Below are 19,921 nucleotides of genomic sequence, written 5' to 3' on the forward strand. Positions count from 1 at the left end.
TGAATTTGGAGGATGGGTCGGTGGCCTTGTGCTCTTTGCTTGGCCCTGTGTACAGTGGGCTGTACTAACTGTCAGAACTAACTGTTGTATAGTGGGTGTTCTGGTGCCTTTCTATACTGGCCAATACTGACTTTTTTCAGTGATAAGTGCTGCATTGGCTGTTCTGTGGGAGTGGACCAGACAGGCAGCTTTTAGTCCCAGTGGGCATGGTTAAGCCCTGGGTGTCACTGGTATAGAGTTGGTGATCATTGTAAATTTGTTAAAGTTTTGCTGTGGTAATGGTATTGTGGCTGATTTGTGTACACAGGTTTTTGTTATTTGTATTATTTTCCTTTTTTCATATTTAATTTTATTTGTATTTGGAACATTTATGCAGTTATTTATTTTTGCACCATTGAAAGTCAATTCAGTTTTACAATATTTTTTTCTCTGCCTATTGTATTCAACTGTATCCACTGTTTTTCAAAAATGAAAATATTCATTTCTTATTTAAAAGATACTGACTGGAAGCCACTACATGTCTTACTTCTATTTCCATTAATTCATGTGGCAGACACTTTTTATACAAAGGATCCTTTATTCAGTCCCAGGACTTGCCAGAAAGTCACAGCTGATCCCCTAAGCAAGGTATTTTAACCCCCAACTGCTCAGCTCTATGTTTGAATTTGATTCTATTTCACTTTAGAAGTGTGTGCCAAATGAATCCATGTAAATAATCAGTTCTATTTTAACAAGTGATACTGACAATCTTCGGGTTCCTCATCATTTCCTTTAATTGCTGATTAACCGCTGGAAAAAATGTAAGAAAAAACTCATTAAGTGAAAAATATTTAAGGGCAGCTTTCAATAATCAGTAAAACTGCTTTAAAAAGTCAGCTGATTAAATTACCAAGGGGAATAAATGTTTTTGTTTTTTTTTTGCCTATTTTTTATCACACTATTTTTATTGAAATAGGTAACACTTAAACAACATGGCACATTTTTCTCCTTGTAAACACACTGAAGATCTGCTAATTCATCATTTCTATTGCTTTAAAACAGCTTAAATGTTGTGGTTAAGGTTAGTGTTACTATCCTAATTATTCCCTCATAAACATAGGTAAAACAGATTAATTACAATATTAATGTTTGATAAAAAAAAATCTGAGCTAAAATTTCATTATCACATGGTGAGAATGTGGAAAAAAAATCACTAACAAGAGGGCAAATGCTGTTTTATAACACTGACAAGTTTTAATCACCACTGCTACTCAAGGATATTGAGAAGATTCCATGCCTAATAGAAAAACAGTTGCAGCAGGAAAATGAAATAATAATAATAATAATCATAATAATAATAATAATAATAATAACACAAAAATATACCAAATTAAGCTCTTATACTGTATGTCTCCATTTTTTCTGTGAAGATCAATCAGTAAGTATTGCTTTTTAAATGATTTATTCCTGACTTTAAGTCAGAAGGTAAATCCCTTGCACTGCATTTTATTTTCAAAAGTGTGTTGTCAGGTTACAGAAATACAGGCTTTGTCCAATCACAGAACTAAGAAATATAGCAGGGGGCAAAAGGTTTAAAAATGACACAAGTCTGCTTCTTCAGTGTTTTTAGATCTATTTGTTAGATGTTACGATGTTATACTGTAGTATAATTGCAAGCATTTCATAAGCATCAAAGACTTTTATTGACAATTACATTAAGTTCAACATTTGCAGTCTTGACCCTTCTTTTTTAAGACCTCTGCAATTCCCTGGCAAGCTGTCAATCAACTTCTTTTAAAGCAATTTTCTCTGTTGAATCACCTTTCTGGGTGTTTAGGGCATCCGTAAAAAAGCTTGTCCGGAGAAGAAAAAGTGAGTGCTGCTATCAGTCCTGTGTCATCTCAACAGTAAAGCAACCAGAGATAATTCAAAAACAAAAAATAAAAAACACTGAAGCAGCAGACCTTGTAAAAATGTACTGTATATGTCATTCTCAAAACTTTTGGCCATGGCTACAGCTATGGCAATTGGGCACATGATTTTAACCTAAACAAGTGAAAAAAAAAAAAAAAGAAAGAAAGAAAGAAAAAGAAAAAAAAAGCCTGGAACTAAAATTTTCATCCATGTGTTTTAGTGGCTCATTGTTTTTCAATTATCATGCTTTCATAAAGTATGGTAACTTTCCCTTCTTTAATTATAGACACACCACTGAGTACAAATTAGGGCTGTGATTGAACAATGCTTTTATTTCATTGTGGCCCTAATGTGAAGTAAAAGGCAATGCAACAAGAAACAACATTTACTTCTGATGCCAAGTTAGCATTAAATTCTTTAAAAAGCAATGTCCTGCTCAAGGGATCTGAACTGTAAATGTATTTGTGGCTTGGTAAGAAGTATAATCAGACACAAATGCTCTTTTAAATTTAGCCAAAACTAAATTGAGACAAATTTTCGTACACCAAATTAAGTTTGGTGCCTGAAGACCATAAACTGGAGTAAATATTTTAATTATTTCAATTACCGTTCAGCTACATTAGCCATGTAGCACAAGTGAAAAGCTAAAGAGGCAAATACCAAACGTCTTGGCTAATTGATTACATTAAGAGAAAAGGGTAAAAATTTACAAACTTAATTTTTGGCTTATGTACTCCTTTAATCTTGTGTTTATCCATCTACCTCTTAGCTAAATTAAATTCATAGGTTGTTAAAATGTGAAGTTAGACATAGCAAGACAAAGATTATAAAGATAAAATGTATGTATACATGTATAAGATATTCCGATTAACGCTGGCTAACGTTATAGCTAACATATCTTGGATTCTACAGTACACAAAGGTGATTAATTGTTTTTTCTTTATTATTAGATTATTTTCAAGATAGATATTATGTCATTTTCAGCTAATGTGAAATATATCTGCAGTGATGTATTCATGTGTAGTTATATTTATTAATAACAGTAGGAGTATACAGCCTGTGTTTATATCTATCTATCTATCTATCTATCTATCTATCTATCTATCCATCTATCTATCTATATACTGTATATATATATATATATATATATATATTAGTGCTGTCAAAATTAGCGCGTTAACGCATGCGATTAATTTGAAATATTTAACGCATTAAAAAAATTTAACACAATTAACGCGGTTTTTAAATTTCCTGTTGTGGCCGACGTGTGTTCAACGTGCAAAGAAGTATGGATAAACCATCTGCCGGATGGTTCTGTGGATAAAACAAAAGTAATCTGTACATTTTGCAAAGCCGAATTTAAATACCACAGAAGTAATTCGTCTTTGACATATCACTTAAAAGCAAAACACCCCACTGAAACAATCTCTACAGGGCCTCGCCAATGTAAATTGCATTGATTGTTTTGAAATTTAAATTACACAAATGGCAAATACCTGTGTTTTTATTTCTGTAATAAATATGGCTTTCACGCCAACAGTTAATTTGGAGGATATTGATGGTTTATTGCAGGTATGTTGTTTACATGAGAAAATCTGTGTAACAAGTTAAACAAAAATTCCAATAAACAATCATATTTGAATTTACATAGTTTCATTGTCTTGAGTTTACATTAATTATTTACATTTACATATCCAAAAAGTTTCAGTCTTTTAATTGTGATTAATCGCGATTAATTGCAAAAAAAATGTGCGATTAATTAGTTAATTTTTTTAAATCGATTGACAGCACTAATATATATATATATTTCATTCTATTATAATTCTTTAAATATCCCGATTTTATAAATATTCCGATCCAATATTTACAATTTTACTCAATTTTAAACCTTAAAAAAAACATGTGTAAATACTTTACCTATAGAACTCTAAAGAAACAGAGACGTTCTACCTCCTCAGTCGTCTACAAAGTCTCAAAATTCCAAAGTGAGTGTGTTGGTTGAGTGGCCAAGCGTGTGTAATGAGTGTTTTAGACTGTTTTGCTCAGAGTTTCAAGAAAAAGGCAGATTAAAGGCTTTTAACACCCAATTTTTGATGATGTAGCACTATAAAAACTGCTTCTGAACTGTTGTGCCACTTAAAAAAAAGGAAAAAGTTTTTAAAAATCTATTCTGGCGTCAGTGTAGCGATACGTGACACAAAATAATCGCGAGGATACCATAAGCAATGTAAAAAGGGGTTTAACTATCGTGCAAATGCATCACTTATGATGGCGACTATGTTAAGTAGTACCTTTGTATAGATTAATAATAGCCTTCTTTGTGTTTTATGGTACATCTAATTTTTCAGAACTATTTTTGGAATATTAGGAATACAAAACATCTGATCACTGTATTATTTAATAAAATGGTTGAAATATGTAATGGTATGTGTGTTGAGTGAATGGACATGAATACATTTATGAGTGGATCAATGGTTATCAACAGGTAAAGGTGCTAAATTGTCAATAAAGTCCAATTGAGCTTAGTTTGGCTTTTAGACATTTTTAAATATTTTAGACACAAGAGATGACAGACATGGGTGTTTTGTGGATAACATACATATATACATACAGTGGTGATGCCCCCATGATTAGAGTGAATTCACTTTTCCTGGATGGAAAACAAACACTTCTGGGAAGTCAGCATACAGATTATATGCAAGTGCAAATGTTTGGGTATTCATTAAAAGAAAAAAAAAAGAAAATTATTAACTAAAAAAACATTGAACACTTTAAAAAACAATAAAAACTAAATAAATGTCCTGTACCATAAAAAAAATTATTTTGATGATTACCACACGATAAATATCATATCTAATACTTGCCATTACTTTATAATAGCACCTAATTTCATAAGGTTTTAATTGTGTTACTTAGGGACAACAGTGGCAAACAGCATGTGTTTTTTTTAGGTTTTGTATCAAAGTAATGATTTTGCCTCACTTTTAATCAGGGCTTAATCAGGTCGGCTATAATTGAACAATAACGGAGTCAAATGATAACGATGATATTAAAAATAAAGTAATTATGACCAGTGAAGAGACTAGAAGACATTGTGTTTCAAATTGTTACAAAACTACAAAACTGCTACAGTACCTGCAAGTGCACCTACAGAATCACCAACACAATAACTCTATAACAAGAATTAGAAGTGGTAACAGGCTTAATGCAGACAGTAAAAATTCTGTGATTAGTCACCAGATTTTAGTCCTACTGCAGCTGTTTTTCAATATTTTCTTGCATTTATTTTAGAAAAACAAATAGAAAAGTAAGTATTTATGCATTATCTGTCAAAAGAAATTGTTACCTAGAGGAATCAAATTAATAATAAACATAAACTTTGGCTAAGAATTACTGCACGTTTATAGTTTAAATTCATATCCTCAAAATAAATTTATTTCATTTTAAAAATAAATTTGAAATTAGCAAATTATATACTATAAAAAACAGGCGATAAAGTACTAGCATGTAGTATTAATCTTCTTTTACAATAATAATAATAATAATAATAATAATAATAATAATAATAATATTTTCCTCAATCAAATAAAAACACAAGAGTGGTAATTAAATCCTGCCCAAAATTAATGCACTGAGAAGCAATGTGTCTTTTCTTCAATTTGGAAAAATAAAGAAATAATGTCTATCCTTAAAAAAAGGGAATGTGATATAAAAATGTACATTTATACAGGATCTGGAACGTTCTTAAGGCATGCTGGGATTTGATTACAACAGCATAGCTATGAACCCCATTAAAATGATAACGTCATTATTATAAAAAATTATAAAAAAAAAAAAAACTTCACAATAAAATGCATTTCCACTTTGCACACACTTTCATTCTGTTTCATGAAATAAACCAATTAAAACAATAAAATAAAACTGTTGTATTAACAAGAAGATCCAATACCGTATAAAGAAACAAAAGCTCAAATACAATAAATACAACCTGACACAAAAGAATAAGGTAAATACTGTACAACTATTGATTTAATTATTAGAAATGTCACTCATAGTTTAAGTCACATAGTTTAATAAAATTTGCCGAAGAACACCCCAATACCTTTTATAAAAGGTGTTAAATTGTTAAATCAAATTAGAGTGACCTGAAGATGGGTGACAAATTTAAGAAAATGATTACTAAAGGGCGTTCTCATCCCAGATGGCCCTGCCTGTATCCACAGGGCAGGATGGCACACTGAAGTGTTTAATTAGCATAAAACTGATTTTGGATTGACAAGTACTCTCCAAAATCCATGTTTAAACACAAATATATTTTGTAAGAATAGTGTACAATAGTGCACAATACGTTTACTGTAGATTTGTAGAATTGCACATTGAAGATATTCATACAGGCAACTCACAGAGACTCAACAACTAACTGACATGATATAATTACATGTATATGATTTGGAGCCAGTGTATACAATCAATAAATAGACAGTTTGGCACCATGGTATTACTCATGGCCTAGTTATAGCACTTTTACACAAACATGAGTTTCCAGATGTGCTTGAAAAAAAAGATCATACTGTAGTAAAATACATTTAAGCAGGTTCTTCATGTAAGAACCCTTTCTACGTTTTTTTTTCTTTTCTTTTCTTTCTTTACCAAAAAATAGTAATTTATTGCCATACAAGTTGCTATATTATTTATATTATAGTAAAAAATAATATGGTATTATGTAGAAAATGCACATGTAGCAAAGTAAGGTGTGTATATTTATACCAAACTTTTTTTTATATAAAATAACAGACAAAACATGACAGTTTTACTTTAAACAGGTTGGTTCATACATAGATAGATAGATAGATAGATAGATAGATAGATAGATAGATAGATAGATAGATAGATAGATAGACAGACAGACAGACAGACAGAGACACAGACAGACAGACAGACAGACAGTGAGCAGCAGCTGTAAAGGCAGAACAAAGACCTTAGTGAGGTTAGAGAAGAATGGTATTTAAGCTGACTAAAAGAGTACAGTATCTCAAACAACCACTCCTTAAAACCATTATGACCAGAAAACCAACATAAATTGCACAACACATTTAACCTTGAGGCAGATGGTTACGACAGCAGAAGAGGGGATACTGTTTCACTTCCATTAACTAAGAACAAAAACAAGAATAATCTCTGCTACTGCAGGTGACAAAACTGGACAGTTGAAGATTGGAAAAGTATCACAGTCTGTAGCTTTGTTTGAATAATCAGTATTGGAAAAATGTACAACAAAATATAAAAAATAAAACCAAGCAAATAAATAAAAATAAAGTTACATTATACTACAGTACATAAATAAAAGTAACAGTTACATTGAATGACCCAAAATAATGTAAGGCCTTTTCACACAGCTCCTTCAAATCTTTAAATTTTTGGTGATACTGATAACACAGCACATCATTACAGTACATATCAAAGTACAGTTTACTGTATTTAACCAGTTTATATATTTTACTGCCTGGCCAAAAAAAAGTCACACACTCTAAGGTTTTATTTGACCACCTTTATTTTTGATAACAGAAATTTGGTGGCCAACGAGCCTTCAGGGGAAAAATGTAAGTGATATCATGATGATTCAGTACATTCAGGTCATCAGCTAACTTCATTGTATTGCCACATAAGATTGCTGAGGCTAGACCTGACCAATTCAAACAACCCCAGATTAAAACACTTCTTCAAGAGGCTTATACAGTGGCCACTATATATTATGGGTACAATGCATGCTTTGTGCAGTTCCCTTCTTTCCGTGATGCACCCATCGCTCTGGAATGGGGTCAAATCTGGAGTTATGAACTTTTTCCATTGCTCCATATCCAGTCTTTATGCTACCTAGCAAACAGAAGCTGTTTGGTTTTCCTATAGCCATAGCTGTTTAGTCCCAATCCTGTGTCACATTGTACATGTGGATATACTCTTACTTTCACTACTAAACATAGCTGCCATTTGTACTGTTGATTTTTATATAATCTCCGTTCATGATTTTTTTTGACCACATTTTTTCCATAAAGATGACAGGTTACCACAAACTTTCCAGGTCTGAATCATGAAGGACAGTTCTAAACCCACTTCTTTGCTTGATGCAGACCAGTAATTTGGTCCATTGAAAAAGGCAACTTTTTGTTGGCCAAGCAATGTATACTGGTCTGTTCAAGAAAAACAAAAAACTTATAGATGTTCACCTAGTGTGTGTAGTTACATTTTAAAATTGTGTCAGTATAAAATTTTTATTATAAAGAATTCCTAATATGAATATTTTATTGCTCCAAATAGCTAAATAAAAATTTCTAGTTTTTAATGGCAAAATTTAAATAGCATCTTTATCCATCATTTAGCCCATAAACAATGCAACTACAGTAAAACGTTGGATTGCACGTAACTTAAACTAGTGTAATCTAGAGTAAACTAATATGCAAGTGTTTTGCAAGACTGTTTTGAAAAATTTTAACTTGATAAACAAGCAAGGTCTTGTAATGTGAGTACAAATCATATGTGTTTTCATTATTTCTTATGGGTGAAATTCACTGTGATGCACGAGTATACTTGCTAGCCAAGGATTAAGTACGCACACAACCTTCTGCGAGCCTCTGTAAGGTCCGCGAGCTTCCGCAAGGACCAGCAAAAAAAATAAACACGTTTAACTTTTTGCGATAAAAGATTGGAAATAGTTAATTGCAATGTAGCATACTTATGGTCACCACACAAAACAACGCGGTCTAGGTAAGATATGGGTGCAACAACAATGTCACATTTACGCAAAATCCTCAAAAGGATCCAAAAGAAATTGTCACTGGATATGTTCCTTGTTAAAGTCACCCAAAAAGAAAAAAAAAATCCATTTGTGTGTGTGTGTCCTACCCAATAACTCCCCTATTATTCTTTTCAAAGCTAAACTGCAGGTTGTGGATGGTGGCTGTGGAACGAATCATCTGTTTTCATTATTTCTTATGGGGGAAATTTACTGTGATGTACGAGTGCTTTGGATTACAAGCACATTTCCGGAACAAATTAAACTTGCTATCCAAGGATTAACTGTATTTACTTAAGGCTAGTTGAAAGCCACTTTGTATTACTGTTATTTTTGTTAAAGCCTTACTGTCAAACTTTAGGAATGGCAAGGTCAATATGCACAACAATACATACACTAACATTAAACCCACTGACAGTTATATCATTAAGTATCCCATTACAGTGGCAGTTGTCAAGGTGTGGGATATATTAGGCAGCAAGTAAACAGTCAGATCTCAAAGTTTAAGTGATGGAACCAGGAAAAATAGTTTGACTCTGAGAACGCCAAATCATATTTGCTAGATGATGGGGTCAGAGCATCTTTAACAGTATTCCCTTGTGAAAGTGGCTTTAGGCAGGATAGTTATCTGCCACACTGTGAAAAGTGTCCATATATGGTTTAACGTGACAGAGAGTTCAGGGTGTTGACATGGCCTCCAAAATCCCTAGAACCCAATACAACTGAGCAGCTGTGGGATGTGATAAACAAACAAGCTTAATCCATGGAAGCCACACACTGCAACTGACGCTGGGGACAGAATTCTTTCATAGGATTCAAACGCCGTAGTCTGTACCATTGGAGAAAAAAAGAAAAGCCCTCTGTGGAAATAAAATGAAGACACAAGCGGTGCTGGCTTTCTTTCACAGTGCAGATGATAGTGCATATTAAAAATGCTGTTACCTGCCTTGCATCTATGTTTGTTTATTTTTCTTCCTCTTCTTCTTCTTGAAAGTTGCTCTTGCGAGAGTTGTCGGAGCATTAAGTTGGCCTCGATTGGAGTGAAAAATCGTGCATCTATGAGGCTTCATCTGGTGCCGTCCTTATGTATGTGATCCACTGTTTTTTGTGTCATCATCATAGAATCTGCAGAATCTATTCCAACCTTTCCAGAATCTTTTGGGATTGTAAATGTCATGTAGTGTGGCCTCAGCTTTCATGACTAAAATGACCTGCTGTCAATACAGTATCTTGGTGGCAGATACCACAGCACACCTATAGAGGTCTTGTAAAGAACATGCCTTGAAGGGTCAGAGGGGTTTTGGTGGCATAGCAAAATGCTAGGCCATGATATAGTTTTAATGTTGAAAAAAAAAAAAAAAAGGTTGGTTATAAGGCTGATTTATTATATTTGTGTATACTCTGTTTCTTTTTTTAATCTTTCTATTAATCATTACACAATATAAGGCCTATTACACTACAGGTCGTCCCCGACTTACAAACGAGTTCTGTTCCGGGAGCCATTCATAAGTCCAATTTGTTCTTAAGTCTAATAAAGTGAGTCTTATACACCTTTGACACGAATATACAATGTTAAGCATATCCATTCACTTGACTGAATCTGTCCTCTTTCCACAAACTGATATCATGTGGCTAAAAACTGTAACCACGCCTGAAAAAATAAATCTCTTATCATTGTACTTCTGGACTTTATTTACCAGTGAGGCCGACTTACAGTATTTTTCCGGCACCCCTACACGGACACACATACAATACATTTATACATTTAATAAATTTGATTACACACTAAAAATATTGTATATAACTGTATATATTGGTATCTGGTGCAATGCATTGCCTATTCCTGGTATAATACGTCCGTGATTGAATCGGAAGTAGAAACGTTCGTACCTGCGGAAATTTGTAACTCAAATGTTTGTAAGTCAGAGACTACCTGTATTACAAATATTTAGGTGAAAAAAAAAGAAATACAAGAGACGACAGCAAAACATACTACATGTTTAAACAAATAGTAGATCAGTTTTCTAAATGACAATGCAAAGTCCTGAAATGACAATTAATTGACACATTTATATACGCAATATACCTAATTATGCTTTTCTTCTACAAAAAAAAAATCCACAACAGCAGCTCAAAGTTCCAAAGTTATGATTAATTTATTTTATGATTTCCAAAAAATATTAGATGCTCAAGTGATGCAAACTGAATCAATAATGGCAGTGAGCTAAAAACAGCAGGAACAACCACAAGGACAAATAACGTCTACAGAAATAAATCATGTTCAAGTGTTTGTATTTAGTCAAGTGCTTGTATGCATCATATCTTAGCCTGAATTTCATGTATGGTTTTTGTTGTCATGACTGTGATTTTTGATTTTGTTGTTGTTGTTGCATATACTGTATGTATGGAGTTTGTATCCACATCGCTTCTGTACTTTATAGTAGCTTTAATGTATGTGTCTGAGAAAGATAGTGTTATCCTTACATAAAAAGGTTTCTAAATTTAGATTTAATATCCTGCTGTGCAATGGCTAATGTATCTTTTCTGACTGTAGGGGCACAAATTAATGCAATAAGCACAAATTAATGTAATAATTAAGATCAGAGGCAAAACATCAGAACAGCACGGAACAGTTTTTCCTTCAGGTGTGATTTAATTACTGATGTATTTTATTAGACACCATGGGAAATATTAATTACTGTATATATTCATAGGATATAAAATAGCAATAGCACGGCTGCTTTAGCAGAGCATTCTAAGTGATTACTCACTAAAGCAATAATATCTGGGCTTTTTGGGACAGAATGTTTCCAGTTGGTTTATGTAGTAAAACATATACTGTATATTTTAATGTAATGGGCCTTTGTTACATTACTTTGCTACATCCCATATCCATAGACTTAAGCCAGGTGCACACTACACAACTTTTCCAATCTGTGAATCCCTTTGTGATTTCTAATCAACTGAAATAGTAGATGTGGTGTATCTAACACAATCAAGTGCAGATGAAGCCTAAAAATGGCTACTCAAGGTCTCCCCAACAACATTAAAGTTGAGCACATGAAAGAAAACAACATAACACTTTTTTTTCCTTTTTTTTCTTGGGCTTAGTCCAGTACTGCATGCAGTGGCCAGTTGTCTGGGTTTTGCACAAGAACAGTGGCGACCACAGAGTGGTGGAGCTTCGACCAGCGACGCACAGCCAATGAATTTAAACTGCATCGTCAAAATCGCCAAATATGCTACTATTTTGCTTTCAATCATACAGATACACTGATTTGTTAAATCTATAACACTGACTATACAGATCACTGATCGCAGCTGGCTTGCTGGATTTTTAGGATAGGAAAAGAAGAACATGGATATGTTTTTCTCCTTTTGTAGCTCAAAAACATAGAGGGAAAATGGCATTATTCTGTGTTCCTATTTCCCACTTCTGAGTTAAGTTAAAAGCAGCATTTGTGACTTGTGGTAGCCGTTTCTGCTATATTTTCCATGAAATCCAGCAAAAGGGGAATAAGGGAAAATGCTGAGGAAGGATACGCTGGCAACAAACTGACATTAAGCACAGTTCATTCTGCAAAAAAAGAATTATTTTCACCATCACCAGCAGAAATCATGCCATGTTTGTTTAGATTTTTGCTACCATTTGGACATGGTATTCCAAATAACTTCTAATTGAATGAATATTGTGCTTGACTTTTGTCTTCACCCTCTCACACAAATAGTTATTGGCTTTTTATCTCAGCGGCGTTCACACGCTACATGATTCACCTCGAGAATGTCGTACCTGCTTAAAAATGTTGTTAAAAATTACATCACCGTATCACTGGGTACCGACTGCATGAGTGGTCACAGCGGGAGCTTACAGTAAGATGTCACACAGACAGGGAAATTGTTGGTAAAATTGTGTGGTGTGCACTATGCTTAACTCACAGTCTACATGTTGTTGCACTTAACAGCAAGAAGGAAAAAAAAACAACAACAGACAGACAGTAAAACGCATTGAATGTTGGACTGTAAAACATACATGCTTGTAAGACAGACAATTTACTGTTCCCCATGAGATCATGTGCTAGCGAAGTGTCTGCAGTCAACAAAGCTGCTTTTGGTGAAACACAGCTTAAAAACCTTCTTGTCCATAACTACTTTGGCATGAATATGATTTTCCCTTAGCAAAATAATACACTTTTAAAGTCTTACTGTAGACGCATTACATAAAACAGAACAGCAAAAAAAAAAAAAAAATAGAGAAATATATTTTATGTTAAGGAATGTTTCTCATAGTTCTTATATATTTACTGTTTATTGTATTCTATAAATATGTTTTTTAATGGAATTATATAAATATTACATAGAGGATTCACAGTATAACTCCAGTAGATATATATATATATGGGATCGTGCACATAGGCCTTGTATGCACAACATATAAGGGATATCTGTGCAATTTATGCCGAGTGACATAAATGTCTTGGGAAGTTCAAAATGACTTTCATAGGCATCTCTATATTTCATTTTAAATAAATTATACTCTTAAAATACAAAATATAATCTGACATCTGGAATAGTTTCTATTGTTAATTCCAATTACAAATAAGTTTAAACTGCGTCATATGGTCTGGTAAAAGAAAAGCAAAAAAATTGGTCCCACTTTATTTGGAATAACCCACACATGAGTGGTAGATGATCAAATTGTAAACAGAAATAACTGGGTAAGAAATTAGGTCATCTACCCACTATGTTAATATATTTTAATTCCAACACTAACTGTTATCTTTCATATTTTTCTGATCTTCATTTATATTCAGGTTTACAGCAAAAGGCTTACTGTGAGGGAAGCATTTATGTAGATTTTCGAATATCAATTAACTTTCAACCATACACTGTTTATGATTTATGATAAGGTCTTCCACAGTAACTTCATCGCCACAAGGGCAAAGTGCTGTAGTGTACAAAAAACAAAATAAAATTATCCTGATGGCACTCTGATGGACATCATTTAGGATGTTTATCTTGACAAAGCAATATTAGCTAAAACACAACCTCTCCAATTCAACTCCAATTTGTGAGCAATTAAAATTTGCTGTGTTGATTGAATATTCATAGGCTAAATGAGCTGTTTTAGTAAACTCGTATTTGATTAGATCACATCGTGAGGATGTCATTGCAGAAGGGCAGCATGTGTATACTTTAGTCAATTGAGAAGCTTAGTGGTTAATGACGGAGCATTACGAAGACAGTTGGATGGAGATGACATTCCTTGCATTGCTTGCCACATTCTTGGGTCAAATCTGTGGAGACATATACATGTATGAAGAAAAAAATGCAGCAAAATAGATTATTCTGTGAAGGTTTAGCTAACCTAAAATAAACCAGTGTGGCATCTTCTTCTGATCTCAGTGTAAAAAAATGCCTAGCTAGCAATCATCTCTGCATAGAACAAAGGGACAAGGACTGCACTCTGGCTTTTAGTGTGTGCAAACTTTAAAAGTACCTTGCCCCTGTTTGCAGGGTTGGTTTAGAGTGGAATTAATTCCCGAGTTTCACTGAATTGTACGATTTGCATGATCAGAATGATAGTGACAGGTATGACATTGGCCCACTAGTGTACTTCCTGCACCAGAGTTCCAGACTGGAGCTTCTCTGTCCTTCTGGTCGACTACGACTTTTCTTCTTCCTGCTGGTGTCCATCTTGGTCTCCCCTAGTGGTCTTTGACCAGATAGATCGATGGGACTTACCGGGCTTGCAGGGCTTGTTGGGCTGTTAGAGGTTGTTGGGCCCTCAGGTGTTCCTTCAGTGATCTCAATCCTTGGAGGGTCCATCACCTCAAAAATGTTAAACGGTGCCGGTTCTGGTTGGCACATGACTGAGACATCCACAGTGTTTTGTCGGACTGGACCGTTATTACCAGTCTGGATACCAACTGACACTCGATCACTTGATTGGGTAGAGCTTCCAGTCGCTGCCTCCCTGCACAAGGTCCACATATTGTAGCACTGCGTGAAGTTAAAAAAGTTGCTATTAAAGGTCTTGAGCTCGTTGCACACATCCCGGCGCAGTTCAGCCAGCTCGTAACGCATGGCCGCTATCTCTTCCTTCCATTGCATGTTAAAGGCTGCCACCATATTGGCTGATTCTTTAAAAGCCTGAATGGCCTGAGGAACATGTGGTTCAGGGATGGAGGGTGTTGGCGCAGGAACACGATAAATGGGTGGAGAAGAAGTTGGAGCCACAGAAATGGCTGTTACAGTAGAACTTGTGCTGTGATGACTCCGAGCTGCATTCTCTCTCTCAAAACGCTCAAGCTCCTGGTAAGCAGAGGAGCTAGCACCATCATCATCTTCTATCATATCCTCATTTAACAAAGATGTGCCTTCCATCGCATCATAGCCTTCTGGAAGACAAATTTAAATATGGAAATAGAAGAGCATTCAGAGGATTCAACAGTTGGGGAGTTGAGCAAAAAGTGCCAAAATCTGATTTTTCCTGAACATGATGAGTAATCCCCAATTTTTACATATACAGTCCTCTCTCAGAGTATTGAAAAGGCAAGGCCATATTTTGTTTTTGAAAAAAAAGAAAAAACTTTTGGTTTTGAGATTAAAAGATGTGATGTTTTAACTTAAAACATGGCACCTTTGGTTGCAGACCCAACCCAATTTAAATATGGTACCCTTAATATTTCCTTTACATATCCTGTGCTTGAAATAGGTGCCTCAAGCTAGTGACCCACTGGCCCAACCCTAAACTGTTGCATTTTGGTTCCTGTTGCTCTTTTCCACACTTTTACCACTTTTTTAGGGTGGGTGGCTGTTTTTGCTTCCATTGTGAAATACATGCTCAATTGACTTAAGGTCTGGTGATTGACTTGGCCAGCTTTGCAGGCCCAAGTCATGACACATGACATTACTCTCATTACTTGATGAACTCATATGTTTGGATCATGAGCGGTCATTTCTTTTTCCATACTATGACCTTTTTCTCAGTTTGGTAAAGGTTTTTTTCGGTTCCAGAACCTTCGTGAATCTGCATTCATTTGAAAAAAACCAATCTGGCATTCCAATTCTGAACACCGATGAGTGGTTTGCATATTTTGGTATAAAATCTATAGTTCTACTCTCACTCTTCTTGAAAGGTTGGATTGTGATACCATCTCTGCTGCCTTGTGGGGGCTGTTTGTGGTGTCACTGACTGTTGTTTCAGGGACTTTCCAAATTACTGCATTTGCTAGCTCCAATGCTTATGCAATGCCACAGACAGATTTTCTCTCGTTTATCAGTATTGAAATGTTTTCCCCCTTATACAGGTCTTTATGTTGGTTTATTATTATAAACAACTAATGCAACAAGACTTATGTAACTCTGTGCAACAAGAAAATCCTATCAAGTCACGTTGCAATATTTTTTAACAAAAGGTGCCATGTACTAATGTGGTTAAAGTATCAAAATATAAATAAATAAATAAATAAATGCTGAAATTTTGATTCATCATATCATATTCGTCCAACTGAATCCCATGTGTCTTTGGCCTAACTGTTCTAATACCTTAAGACGGGACTGTATCTATGCTTGCAGTATGTGAGTAAAAACCCTGCACAGACACCTCTGCCATCAGTTGTAATTGTTTAAGCTGCAAATCAGTAACTAAAGTTATTAAAGTATGCTGAAGCGAAATGCATGTCTCTATTAGTTTTATGTTTTTAAACTAATAAGCTACATCAAGTTGTTTAGAGTCAAGAGGTCTTGTTTTTGAGTAAGAGTATTTGAAGGTGAAATAAAGTTATATGAAATGAAATCAAATTTCTTACAGCATGTAGCAATATTTAACTTGGATTAAGCTGCACTTTGATCGTTTAATCTGTCAATGTACAATTTTTTATGTTTTTGCTTCATTCAGAGTAGGAGTCTATGTTTAGCTGGTTCCCAGTGGAGGCAAAGCAAATGTTTGGTCTGGTCAGACATGATCAGTGCTGTGTAGACCAGAAAACTACCAGCTTCAACTCTTCCAATCTTCATTGGTTGCAAAATGGTTTTGGTTATGGTCTGTACATTACTATTTAACCAAGGTACTGGCAAACACTGGTTCGTGACTGTTTTTACTCACATAGCATATGCCTTGTATTGTGTGTTTACACTGCCTTCTCGCTCGTGTCAAGCATTAGCCTCCAAATGTCTTTCCATCTTTTCATCAGTCCAAGGGACAGCAGGGTTCCCTTGGCATTTGCCATCCTCCTCCTCCTCCTCCTCCTCCTCATCACAACTTTCATAATCATAACGATCATTCTACCAAAATCAAAATACTTGTATCTATATTTTCACAATATTTGTATCTATATGTTTTACATCCTTTTAGACACTGTCATCAGATTTTAGGAGTTTATGTTTTTTGTGCAACAGAAAAGATGAAAAGGCAATCGAACAATCACAAGTGGCCCAAGTGATAGATATGAACCCTATTGAACATATTGGGTCCTCCAATGTACAGTAAAGGCGATTTGACCATGTGGAGATGTGGGGGTGTAAACAGAGCATGAAAAGAGGCCTTTAAGGGCTGCACCAGGGAGAGGCTGCAATCCCACTGTCCTACATAGCTGAAAACGTCCACACCAACATTATACTGATATTTCAGTTTTAATTCAAGAACTTAAAACTATTTTGCGCCAATGGCAATTTAAAGATCCAATTTTTACAGCATATTAATGAATCAAAATACTTTCACTATTAAACTAAACCCATATAAAATTACTAGTGAACTCCAAATCAGGGGCCCAAGAAAGCAATGAACAACTCATAATTCCCACTTCCATTCCCAAGTACAAGTTTTGCCAGTTGTTTAGAGATTTTCATAGAGCTTGAATCAATCTGCTTTGGGTCAATCATTAATTTTTTTTCTAATCTAGTGTTAAAACATGGCAGCCATAATGAGGCTAGTCCCTAATCAGTCGAGAAGGCAGTGTAAAAACACACATATACTTAGATATATGTATGCGTGTTGACAGTAAAATACCTGTGACAAGTAAGCCCTCCTTCTGCTTTTTTCCTCTGGATCTCCTTGTGTAGTGTGGCTGACCAAAGGATAGGCTCTGTTTGTCTCCTTCCCTCTAAATTGAGGGTTTATACAAACTTTTCAACTCAAACTAATTATGCTTACAACTACAATGTGCTACTATGGGCATTACAATATAGGAAGATCAAGAATTTTATGATATTATTTTAAACTACTTATAAGTGGGCAGTTGATGAAGCCTATCTATTTGACTACTTTTATAGATGTACCCATATCTGTCATATTTTCAATTGTTTTCAGGGACCCAAAAAACTTTATGCTCACTTGTTGCTGCCAAAGAGACCATGTAATACTGGGACATTACATACCAGAGTATAACAGATTTACCTAAATTAATTCTGCACACAAGTTATCGGCCTGGAATGTCAAGAGTAGTCTGAGTTTCATGATTTCTATGATCTTTTTGGACTAATTGGACCTGGTCATATAATGAAGCACTACAGACAATATAAAAAAATAAATAAATAAAAAAAACAAGAAAAGGTAAGATTACATTATCTTGATCTCTTGTACACTTTAACATCTAGATACAAACCACTTGTCAAAGCATTTGAATATCTTAAACGCTCCCTTCGCAATTTGCTGCCAAGAGGGACACCGTTTGTGTAATTATATGTGCTGTATACCAGAATAAAACAGATAAAAGTGACCCATTCCACAAATGTTAAAAGTCGACAGGGAGCGTTGTACGGTGAAAGCGCTTCAGCAGGGTATGACCGTGGGATTGGGGATCTCTCCTTAATCCTCAGTTGCTGCAGTAACTTGGTTGGTTGTGATGGTTTGGTCAAATTAAACCAGTTGAGTTTTATAAAATGGTCAATCAAAGAAATGCCATTCGGGGGAAAAAAATGGCGGGAGGAACCCACATCAAAAAAGAATAAACAGATAATTCACTACAAAGTTCATTTGGACTTAACAAACAAACTGAACAAAAACAAGGAGCATCAAAAGGCCTGTATTTACAGAGAAGAACATCCAGTTGGATAACAATATTTGACAGTGAATATTGAAATAATCAAAGGGTGTTTCAATAGGGTTCATAGCTATACTTGGAATGTACACAGATACACCATTAATGAGTGTGTGTTCAGGGAGTGGCACTGTTTGCACAAAGAATCATTGATCATATTCATGGAGGAACACAATTTATGCGCGTGTTGCACAAAACCTTTAAACTGTTTTTGTACTGTTTGGTCTTTATGCCTTAATAATTACTGTAAAAATGATGTATTTTAATTAGTCACTACATTGTCTTTATGATTTAAATTCATGCTTCACATATTAATCATGCAGTTAGAGTGTCACTGTTGTTATTTTCCTTTAATAGCCATTTTACAACAAAAATCATTGTTTATCCATGATTCCAAAAGACTACATATCCTGAACCACTTATATGCTTGATATACATTTCTTAGTGGATCAGACTCAGCCTTCAGGTTCTAAAATATTTTTGGAATTACTTTGTGCAACCAGTACCGGAGGCCTGAAATGAAGCATCTCATCCCGGTAAGCTGCAGGTTACACCATTGTTAATAAAGCTAATAACTTTAAATAACTAATCAGATAAAATGCATGAACCTGTATTTTGATAAGGACTGATCTGGTTATCTACCCTCTCCTCTAAACTTTTCTGTCATGTCAGAAGAAGAAAAACAAACAAAACAAACGAAAGAATGCTTTGTTTAGAAGAGTATGTTGCCTTGTGAGCATGTCAGTCTGTGTGAACTACCCTTCCCAACTCATTATGACTGGACTGGATAATGCATCGGTCGTGCAAAGACACAATCACAGACATCTGAGATTGAACACTTAAAGGACAAAGAGATCAAAGCAAATTAAGAAACGCACAAATGGACAGGACTTGACCAGGAACATTCCCATCCCAGCATCTCTCAAGCACAAGGGTTCCCCACTGTACATATGTAGGTATGTCATAGGATGTTCGGACAGTATGATGGATATGTGCTCTGAAACCCCTTTCTCTCTTTTTTGGATTCGAGGGGTGGGTTACCTGTTGTGGATCTGAGAGTTGAAGTGACAGTGGAGGATGTCATTGAAGGCAAGCAGTCGTCATCTTGGGAATACCCAGCCTGAATTGCACGCAGGTAACTGTGGCTTCGAGTGCGGAAAGCGCCAGGAAGGTCCAAGGCCTCCATGGCCTGCGACTC

General features: G+C 34.9%; 2 protein-coding genes across 3 annotated transcripts in view; both read right to left on the reverse strand.

The window, feature by feature from the left end:
- LOC128515041 (disks large-associated protein 2-like) overlaps window positions 1-19,921 on the reverse strand; it is a 74,354-nt gene that overhangs the window by 24,150 nt on the left and 30,283 nt on the right. The gene's annotated exons all lie outside the window — the stretch shown is intronic.
- LOC128515042 (uncharacterized) lies at window positions 13,117-19,917 on the reverse strand. Of its 2 annotated transcripts, XM_053489038.1 has the most exons (3): window positions 19,765-19,917; window positions 14,426-15,081; window positions 13,117-13,977 (listed from the first exon to the last, which is right to left on the reverse strand). In XM_053489038.1, the coding sequence occupies exons 1-3, from the start codon at window positions 19,907-19,909 to the stop codon at window positions 13,972-13,974; spliced, it is 807 nt and encodes a 268-aa protein (XP_053345013.1). In that variant the 5' UTR covers window positions 19,910-19,917; the 3' UTR covers window positions 13,117-13,971. The 2 variants fall into 2 exon arrangements, with proteins under 2 accessions (XP_053345013.1, XP_053345012.1); XM_053489037.1 differs by lacking the exon at window positions 13,117-13,977 and having other exon boundaries at window positions 14,170-15,081.

This window comes from Clarias gariepinus, chromosome 27 (genome assembly GCF_024256425.1).
Source record: "Clarias gariepinus isolate MV-2021 ecotype Netherlands chromosome 27, CGAR_prim_01v2, whole genome shotgun sequence".
Taxonomy (NCBI): Eukaryota; Metazoa; Chordata; class Actinopteri; order Siluriformes; family Clariidae; genus Clarias; species Clarias gariepinus.

Bases quoted from the DNA above. Each gene is read 5' to 3' on its own strand.
- LOC128515042 (XM_053489037.1), bottom strand. From the start codon at position 19,909: ATGGAGGCCTTGGACCTTCCTGGCGCTTTCCGCACTCGAAGCCACAGT. The intron at 15,082-19,764 runs GTAACCCACCCC...TTTGTCTTCCAG, and splicing joins AACTCTCAGATCCACAACAG to AAGGCTATGATGCGATGGAA.